The 10,493-nt window shown below is 41.5% G+C and overlaps 1 protein-coding gene across 1 annotated transcript in view; it reads right to left on the reverse strand.

Annotated features, from left to right (window-relative positions):
• LOC130107256 (cytochrome b-c1 complex subunit 1, mitochondrial) overlaps positions 1-9,504 on the reverse strand; it is a 10,314-nt gene extending 810 nt beyond the window's left edge. Inside the window, exons 1-11 of the mRNA XM_056273769.1 lie at positions 9,246-9,504; positions 5,677-5,817; positions 4,130-4,216; positions 3,843-3,972; positions 3,410-3,608; positions 2,319-2,398; positions 2,093-2,208; positions 1,626-1,769; positions 424-584; positions 236-321; positions 44-132 (exon numbers count right to left, since the gene is read on the reverse strand). Coding sequence (XP_056129744.1) covers positions 44-132; positions 236-321; positions 424-584; positions 1,626-1,769; positions 2,093-2,208; positions 2,319-2,398; positions 3,410-3,608; positions 3,843-3,972; positions 4,130-4,216; positions 5,677-5,817; positions 9,246-9,308 — 1,296 coding nt within the window. The 5' untranslated portion in view covers positions 9,309-9,504. The remainder of the gene's footprint in view (positions 1-43; positions 133-235; positions 322-423; positions 585-1,625; positions 1,770-2,092; positions 2,209-2,318; positions 2,399-3,409; positions 3,609-3,842; positions 3,973-4,129; positions 4,217-5,676; positions 5,818-9,245) is intronic.
• Positions 9,505-10,493: the final 989 nt, after the last annotated feature.

Below are 10,493 nucleotides of genomic sequence, written 5' to 3' on the forward strand. Positions count from 1 at the left end.
GTACGCTGGGTGGGACTGAGTCAGCTTTTGAGTGTTAACTCACGTCGATCCGTGCATCCCATTCTGCCAACGGAATACGGCGGCCGTAGTTCAGGATATGTCTGCCGATGTCATCACAAATCGGTGTTGTTCCTTGAAGGGTAAACAACAACTGTGTTGACTGGTGACTCACAAGACTCCACGTGAATATGTGTGGGATTGTGTTTGTAAATGTATGACATATTTGTTTAAGTACCATTAAGCTGTCCCACCAGGCTGGCCTTCAGAGCATTCTTTCCTCTAGCCACATCACTCTCTGTCACTGTGGTACACAAGTTCATCCTGAATCAACGGAGAGTAGATATGAGACTCGTACCATAAAATTAAACTTGAAACATCAGACCAATAACTAAAGTAACTGTAAATCATTGGGTCTTCACTGACCATGCATTTTGTGACCAGTGCATCATGTCGTCAATGTGGTGTTTGTCGGTCACAAAGTATATACCAATCAGGCCTGTGTCGTAGTAGGAGGAGAGGAAGGCCTGGAAGCTGCGGCACAGGTTGTGCTCCTCCGTCAATTGGGCCAGACGACTGCTCAGATGCTGTATGACACACATGCATGTGCAAACACACACGCACGCACACACACGGTTGTTTGAGACAACACAGATATTTGGATGGACAGATCCAAGTAACTGTTTCAATGGATAGGATATGAAGAATTGGGACATTTGGACGGTAAAGTAGAAGGAGCCCTTTGTAGAAAAACTATTCCCATAGCTGAGAGTTTACAAACCCGTTCCACTGAGATTCAAACTCATTCTGAATTGTTGGTAAGACGCCTTGAATCTTCAATTAATCGAAAACATCTTTTCACCAGTTCAAACTGCGCTCTGGAGAAATGTGGGACTGTCTAACTTTTTTCCCCATCAGAGCTTCCATTGACAAGTTAACGACATGTCAAACACCGCAGGGGCATATCTTACAGAGCCCTATAGTATCTTGCAACATTTATTAATTGGTAAAAAAAAAATGTTTTAGTGCACTGCCTTATCAGCTTGGTCCAGTACTTAGACAGAAGTGGCTCTTTGCCATTGCTTGCTCCATAAATGTTGCCTCACTCCCAACCGTTTAATAGAGGAAGTTCAAGGCCATTTCGCAGTGCATGTTTTAGCATTTTACCATTTGCTGCTCAGAATCATTATGCTCATTATCACTGGAGGTTTTTTTTTTCCAGATAAAGCAATACTTATAATAGGAGTTATACAATTCCTGTGGGTGTGTTATTATTTGTTTGTTTGTTTAAATAGTTTAACTTACATAGTGTACCTTTAAATGTATTTGAATTCTTGTTTCTCCGAACATGTACAGAAGCAGAGGTGTAGCCCCTGCCCCAGGTTTACAGATGGAGCAATCATTTACCCCTCTATAATGGCCACTTAGGACACACATAGTCCCAAGTGGGCAAAGCTTAAAGGGGGTACAATATCTGATGCAAAGTGCGGAGCCAATGGAATAGATTTATGGAAGGTATCCCACAGCAGTTTGTAAACATATATGTATTTCCATTTAATTTCCCTTTCCTGAGCAACAGCAAGAAAACAAAAGATGATGGCTATGAAAAACTAATTCATATTCTTCACCTTTCCGCCACCGTAAGTGACATCATAGCTGCCAATGATGGAGTTGGCCACCATAAGTGGTACAATGTCTGGACTAGCAGCACTGGCACCCTCCACTGCAATGGCAATGTGTGCCAGGGGCAAACCATCATCACGCATACGGATCTGAAAGTACAGGCAGAATGTGGACAGAGCAATACGTTAAGTCTTCATGGTCTGCATACTGTGACAGCAATAGCAATATCTCCTGGAATATGTTACCATCAAAGTGTCTTTTTGCAATTTTTTTTAAGTTGTGAATGAGAAAAGCCGAATGGAAATATGGACAAATATCCTAAATATCACCAAAAAGCTAGCACTCGTTAGCTATTGTACAAGCTATTGTTGCTAAGCAAACAAAATGTTGCACCAAATTTGGTTGGAAACATAGCCAAGCTGTTAGCTCAAACTTGCTCTCTCTCACATGTAAACACATGCATACATCCCACCTCGCTGCCTGTAAAACGGCAGGGGGGCAGCACAGGGGCAGCGTCACCCTCATATTCAAAAGACATGCCACTGAAGTGATTCTTTGCCACGCTGACCAGCTCCTCATGTTTTACACCTGCACAGACAAAAGGGCACTTGGTAAGGTACAGTAGATATCCACAGGCAACCGGACAGAAGATTAAAGAGGGTCTTCAAGCGCCATTGGTTGGCTGGAAGAGGATTTACCTCCAGCAGCAGCCAAAACCATGCGGGGGGCCTTGTAGTGGCTGTTGATGTGTTCCACCAAGTCTTGACGGGTAAGTGTCCTGCCAGGAAAAAAATGGCAATATCACTCACACTCAAAATTTACATAGTATGCAACACAAAAAAAGTGTTCTTGTGTTGTCATACGACAACAGAAAAATCAAAAACAAGTCATGCCTGCCACCGTAAGTTATAAAAGCATTCTAGACGGTATCAGTAATATTAGTGTTCACTTGTTAGTTTGTTTTTAATTTAATTTTTACTTGGCATAACCATGAAACTGTCCTCTAGTGAACATTATTTTCTTAAATCCTTTCAACAGAATAAACAATAAAACCATAATCTTTTAGGATACGTTGATGTGTATGAAATGTACTAGCATGTGAAAAGTCACGTGTTAGTATCATTCACATACTTATTGTAACTGAAAATATGTTGTGTCTATTCGTTTCTAACTTGTAACCTTCTGAACTACCATGATCTCAAGTTTGACCTTTGAAGTCAGTCAAAGTGAAAGATTACGGTACCAGAATGAGGCGCAAGTGGAACTGCAGTAATTGTCTGCAGCCATTTGAGTTATAGTCTTAAAATTCCTTGATCTTTAGTTTGGTCTTTCAAGGTCAAAGGTTATGGTGCCAAACAAAAATCTGTGTTAAACACCTTATCTGTCAGTAATAGAAATTAAGTAGCTGTCTGCAGCCATTCTTGAGTTGAAATGGAATCTAACTGACTGATGACCTTGATCCTCCTAAACTTTAGGCTCTACTGATCTTTAAAATAATGCGTTTTTACTATGTATTGACAATATTTAAATATTAATGCAAAGAATTATGGTTTAGGGGTAGGGTTAAATTAAAAAAGTTAGCAGTGACTAAATACAAGATTTTGAAAACGTAAAATGAGATACGATTCATTAACAAGGTAACAGATTTAACATTGTGATCATTTTTGCGACAAACAATCATTGTTAGACAACTCCTCAACTGTGTAGTTTTAGCTAATGTAAACTGTGGCAGTGTAATTCTGGCTGAGTGCATGTGCGTTTCGGCATACATGGTCTTGTGTCCTCCCACCTGGCGTTGCTGGAGGATCCAAGGACACTGTGTCCCAGAGGGGTACCCTGGAAGGCTGTGGCATGCAAGAGGTCCAGGCACACCTCCTGCAGGTTTCCCTCCATCTCCTCTAGCTCCCGCAGCACCACATTTCTCTGCTGCTCAATCTCTGCCTCACTAAGGGAGCTGCTCTGCACCACCTCTGACAGTAGCTCCACAGCTAAGGACATGCATGGGGGATAGATTATCAAGAGCCAGCAAGTGTGTGCACCACAATTCAATTTATTTGATTTAATAAATTTTTTTAAAAAAACCCTACAAGACATACAACCACTAAATACCATCACAAATGTTTTAAGTTAAAAGTTGTTTTGCGTTCAGACTGTTTAAAATAGATTAAGAAACATTAAATGTGCTTTCAGTGCTAGCCACTGTGGATGACTGGTTATTTTACCTTTAGGTAGATCCTTGGAAAGGGTCTTCATGTAGTATGCGGTATGCTCCCGAGAGGTATAGGCACTCAGATGTGCTCCCATAGACTCTACCTGCTGTTCCAGTGCAGTCTGGGGATGATTTTTGGTACCCTGGAGAGGGAGGCAAGAGGTGGAGATAGCTGTGTAAAAGCAGTGTGCAGTTAAAAAGGTGCAAAATATCAATGAGCTCTCAACAAAGAAAAAAAAAGTCTATAAAACCCTGAAAAAGATTGAGCAAAGCAAATGGATAATGTGAGTTGAAATATACCTTGAAAGCCATGTGTTCCAGGAAGAACCCAGCCCCATTGTTCTTCTCACTCTCATAGCGACTGCCAGCACTGATCCACAGTCCAACCTGAGACATGTCAGAGAAGAGGTATTAAGGATGACTTCTTTAGCCACAATCATCTATCATGGAACATTAAGTCAGTCTAGATCAAGATGGTGCCATGGACAGCTGTGTGGTGTGTTTCACCAATTTTTTGGGCTCTTGTTAGCTTATTGGTTGGTTGCATGTATGCCACTGTTTGTTTCATTTGAGCAACCCATAAGGTCAAGACCCTTGTAAAAGTAAACTTACTCTCAGCCAAAAGAAACTGATTTTTTATTATGATGGTAACAGAACATTTTTATTTGACAAATTTCAGAAAAACAATTTATCTTCTGACAAGCTAATACCAAGCCTGTGGTGTAGGACTGTTCAATTAATATTCCAAATTCAAATATATAACCGAATTGTAAAAAAAACAAAAGACAAAAAAACACATTCGAGTGGGAAAATTAATATTCGTTTGCGTGCGTGTGTGTGTGGGGGGGGGCACTACCACGGCTATCTGCCTCACGAATTCTCGCGGCCCTGGCCACTGCACTGAATACACTGCATGATGGACGGGAGTCACACAACGTCACTTTCATTGAAAAGGAAATTCGGGTAAAGCTGGAACGAGCAAATAATTCAACAACAACTATGTGGTAAAGATGGCACAGAGTTCACAAACCAACTCGGCCGCAGAGTGATTTTCACTCCGAAAAGCCCAGTTTGGAAATACTTCGGATTTTGGTCAGAAAACGGAAAAACTGTGGAACCTCGAGATAAAGTCATATGCAAGCTATGTAAGCTGCAGTTAGCTTACCATTCCACCACTAGTAACTTGAGGGCATTGTCGACTGAAAAATATCCAACTGCGTCGGCTGTACTGCCTTTAAAACACATTCTGCTCTCTCAACTGAGCAAGCAAACACCAGACGAACCAGAATCAGCTGGGTTGACAATCACTGATCTGGAGAAGCAGGGAAACCTCTGGAGAAACCAGTATGAATATCACCTAATCTGTATAAAAATTAGGCTATTGAATAACACATCAATTACGAATCATTCATCTCGCTCCGAGACAGCACATTCTCATTTCTCACTCTAACACCAACAGCGGTGCAGAGAGATAGAGAGAGAGAGAGAGAGAGAGAGAGAGAGAGAGAGAGAGAGAGAGAGAGAGAGAGAGAGAGAGAGAGAGAGAGAGAGAGAGAGAGAGTGGGGGGGTCTATGGTCTTTAAACTAAGTTTTCGGTATAGGACATTATTTTATTTATTTATTTTGTAATGTGTAGGTATGTAGATATTTTAAAAGACATGTTTATGTTGAAATAAATACACCTATACAAGTAATTATGTCTCTCGTATTGGTTTGCCCGCTTATGTCCATAATGCGCAAAAATATATTCGAATGGGTTTGAACTGATGTGTTTTTTTAGAAGGAATAATCGAACATCATTTTTGGCCAGTTTTGACAGCCCTACTGTGGTGTGCTGAGGTTTTTACCGTGCATGTAGCATGTCCGGTCTCCTCCGAAGCAATTCTCAAGCCATTGTCCAGCGATGTGATGCGGGTTTCAGGGGCTCCTGCCAGGCTCTGGGCATAGTTGACTGAGGCCTGGCCACGTCTCAGAGAGAGTAAGATGGGCTGGATGGGGCAGAGACACAGAGCACTTCAAATGTTATTCTAAATTACCTTTCATGGAATAACTGAGTTGTTGTATCTGTAAGACTCATAGTTAAATACCTATTTTCTTTGTCTAAATTAAATTGTGAATTAGAAACTGAAATCAGGAAAAATTCTGACGATACCTTTTCTGCAGCCATTTTTATTTTGTTTAACTCTCATCTTATGCCAAGATAGGAATTCATAGTCAACATGCACTGATGAGCCAAAACCTTATGACCACTCACAGGTGAACCAAATAATGATCTGTAAACAAGGGCACATGTAAAGGTCTGGGTAGATTAGATGGTAAGCAAACAATCAGTTCTCGTAGTAAAATGTGTTGGATGCAAGAGAAATGAGCAGGAGTAAAGACCTGAGCAACTTTGACAAGGGCCAAACTGTTATGACCAGCCTACTGGGTCAGCACATCGCTGAAACGGCAAGGCTTGTGGGGTGCTCCCAGTCGCCAGTGGTGAGTACCTACCGACAGAGGACTGAGGAGAGACAAACTATAAACTGACGACAGTGTGGGTGCCCAAGGCTCATTGATGTGCGAGGGCAATGAAGCATATCCCGTCTGGTCTGAACCGACAGAAGGTCCACTGTGGCACAAGTCACAGAAAATGTTAATGATGGTTACGGGAGGAATGTGTCACAACACAGTGCATCACAGCCTGCTGCGTATAGTGCCGTGTAGCCGCAGACCGGTCAGAATGCCCATGATGACCTCTGTCCACTGTCAAAAGCACCTACAATGGGCACGCAAGCATCAGAACTGGACCTAGTAGCTGTTGAAGAAGGTTGCTGGGCCAATGAGTCCTGTTTTCTTTTAGATTACATGGACGGCCATGTCCAAAGACACATAGGCCAGGTGAACCGGCCACTAAATTTTCACTAGGTGTGAATGTGTCGGCCCTGTGATGGACTGGCGGCCTGTCCAGGGTGTCCCCTGCCTGCCGCCCAATGACTGCTGGGATAGGCTCCAGCATCCCGTGACCCCAATTGGGATAAGCGGCTTGGATAATGGATGGATGGATGGCCATGTACACGTGCGTCGTTTATCTGGTGAAGTGATGCACCAGGATGCACTGTAAGGAAGACGACAAGCCAGCGGAGGGAGTGATTCTCTGGGCAATGTTCTGCTGGGAAACCCTGGGTCCAGCCATTCATGTGGAGGTCAGTTTGACCCGTGCCACCTACCTAAATATTGTTGCAGACCAGGTACACCCCTTCATAACAATAGTATTACCTATCAGTGGGTTCTTTCAGCAGGATAATGCGCCCTGCCACACTGCACACGTTGTTCAAGAACGGTTTGAGGAACATGATGAGGTGTTCAAGGTGTCGCCCTGCCCTGGCCTCCAAATTCTCCAGATCTCAATCCGATTGAGCAATTGTGGGATGTACTGGACCGACAAGTCCAATCCACCTCGTAACTTACAGGACTTGAGGGATCTGCTGCTAATGTCTTGGTGCCTGATACCACAGGACAACTTCAGGGATCTTGTAGAGTCCATGGTTTGAGGAACGGTTTGAGGAATGGTTTGAGGAACATGATGAAGTGTTCAAGGTGTTGCCCTGGCCTCCAAATTCTCCAGATCTCAATCCGATTGTGCAAATTTGGGATGTACTGGACCAACAAGTCTGATCCATGGCAGCTCCACCTCGCAACTTACAGGACATGAAGGATCTGCTGCTAATGTTTTGGTGCCGGATACCACAGGACACCTTCAGTGGTCTTGTAGATTCCATGCCTCGATGGGTCGGCGCTGTTTTGGCAGCACAGAGCAGACCAACAGCATATAGGAGGGTGGTCATAATGTTTTTGCTCATCAATGTATACTGCTCAGTTTAGCATCTATGTTAACCTAGTCACTTTCTCCAGGAGGGAAGGGAGAAGGCACCACAGTTGACACCAAATGGTATGCTCAGGAGGATATTAAAGTTCTCAGGTAGACTATTTAACCAACATGCTACCAAGCCGGATACATCATTCAATTCAATTCAAATGTCTTTATTTCAAACATGCAAAAGAAAAGAAAAAACGACCAAGCATAAATAAAACAACAAATGATAAAAATAAAACCAGAAGAACTCAACAACAATTCTCAATAGAGAATCCAACAAAAATTAAATGTTCGAAAAGGAGCAGGGGGAGTTACTACTTATAATTTCCTGCCCCCTTGCTACTGCTCAATTAATAAACCTAAATAATAAACTTAGTTTTTCCCACATCAGAGTATGTCATTCTAAATATCTAACTCACAATGACTCAATAAAAAAAAACAAAAGCAACAAAAATAAAAACAATAAAACAACAAAAACAATAACAATGATTTCAAAAACATCAATAATAGCATCCACCATGGGTGTCGCGGTCATGAGAGGCGCAAACCTACTCCTCATCAAAACAATTTTTTGTACCTCTTTTTGAATTGATTTAAACTTCTGCTTTCCTTGAGTTCGATTCCAAACCATTCCACAAACTTACCCCACTGCCAGCTTTCGCCATCATCAGTACGGAGCTATTTATAGGTACAATAGCTAAGAAAATTATGATTTTGATCGTAACAAAATCCCTATGCATTAAGTTCTAATGGAAGCGGAGAGACAACTTAATGTATGGTTAATTTGTTTTCTAGTATCCAAAGGAGTTGAATCAAGTGCAACTGGACTTTGTATCCAGTTCCAGTTGCACTTGATTCAACTCCTTTGGATAACCATGACCTGGATGAATGAGAACATTCACAGACATTTTCTAGTATCAAGCTTGAGGATGCCAGCATTGTTTTAAGATTGACCAGATTTATTTATTTTTTCGTTCGCAGCTAAATCTACAGCCTAAAGCAGCATTTCAAAAGTAATCTAGATGATTTTAGGATCACTTCAAACATTTCTTTGAACTGAGATCACCAGAACGAGGGAAACGATCAAATCTACTGAAAGCAGGCTTTATCACGACCGTTGACCATGCTAACCTATATTTACACACACACACGTATATTAGTGATAGCTAATATGTATGTATGTATGTATGTATGTATGTGTCAGTGTTAGCTATTACTGTAATTGCTAGGTGGAGCTAGGCTAGCTAGAGGTGTAGATATCGTGCTGGCTTATATGCCATTGAAAGTACAAGACGCGATCAAGACGTTAATCGGATAGCAGACATAATTAGTTAGTTAGTATGGGTAGTACGCATACAAGATCTATACTGCATTTCACAGGAATTTGGGGAAACTGAAAATCCCTCATTGACCTTGCCTTCACGGATAGGCTCGCTAACGAGTGATGAAGGAGCCATCGGTCACCCTCTTTCGATGTATGTTGACCAGCGTTTTTTAACGCATGCTGAGACTTTTTCCGCGGACGTTTCATGTAAAAAACGAATAATTTTGTCAACTTACGCTGTGGGTTTTGGTCAGGGATCGCCCAACGCTGCTCCCCACTCTGTAGATACCCGCCGCCATGACAGACCAAACGCAATCACGCGCACAGCGCCAAGGCCGCGCTCCAGTGGGAAGGACATGAGTCAGCTTCCGATCCGTACCGGAAACACCATTGGTTCAACGTACAGCGAAAACGCATCTACTTCCTGTCAACGCTGTCGTTTTGCGACGTTGGATGATTGATGGATGAATGAATGTTTATTTCGAACATGCAAATAAGCAGGATATAACATGCAGACAAGCCGTTGCCAATACTCAGCGAGCAAATGTCCGTATTCATCAGATTACATGTTACATGTTCGAAAAGGAGTAGGAGGAAGTAGTATACACTTATTTGTCCTACCCCTTCCCACCTACTCTAAGCTGATTCAGCTACTATAATTTCAAATTCAGTTCCCCCTGTACTGTAAAGTTCAAATGCAATGCAAGCTGTGTTGTGCAATACAAACTCAACTACGGTGAAAAATAAGAGAAAAAAGAAAAACATCAAAAAAACGAGTGAAAGAAAAGAAAAACACTTCCTAATGTCATGTGCAAAAAATGAACATCAGTGCTACGTACAACCCAAATATCCACACGGTGTCATAGAAAGAAAAATTAAAAAAAAAACATGTAATAAGAAATGTTTAGAGATAAATAAAACTTAAGACAGTTAACAACTTTTGTCATCCCTATATCTCTTGATAATCAGTCCTTTGTACTTCTTGAACTGCGTAATGTTTGTACTTTGAGTTCAATGCTGACTGTTCCACAATTTTACCCCACAGATTGAAATGCCTATGCTCTTCAAAGTTGTACGAAAACATAATTTCTTGAAGTTTAATTTCCCTCTCAAAGTGTATTCCCCTTCTCTATCTGAGATTATTTTGTTGTCGTTGCCGAAAAAAAGCGTCTTCTCCTCCCTGATATCATGGATTATTTTGCCTTTTACCGTCATCTGCAGGAATCGCTCTTACATAAAAGGGGAAACTGCCTCCAACGCTGATCGCGCAGACCCAGTTAAACTGAAACGGGCATCTTCAACTTTCATCCTTAAAGGTCCTTTCATCCTTAAGTATATTTTAAAAAGAAACAAAGAAAAGTAAAAGTAACGCTAGTTATCTAGACATACATGACTTACTGAATTGTTTTTACATATTTCATTTATGTCCATAAAGTTCTCAAAAAGGATTTAGTTTACAAATTATTACATATGGAAGCTTAAAA

The sequence above is a fragment of the Lampris incognitus genome, chromosome 2 (genome assembly GCF_029633865.1).
Source record: "Lampris incognitus isolate fLamInc1 chromosome 2, fLamInc1.hap2, whole genome shotgun sequence".
Taxonomy (NCBI): Eukaryota; Metazoa; Chordata; class Actinopteri; order Lampriformes; family Lampridae; genus Lampris; species Lampris incognitus.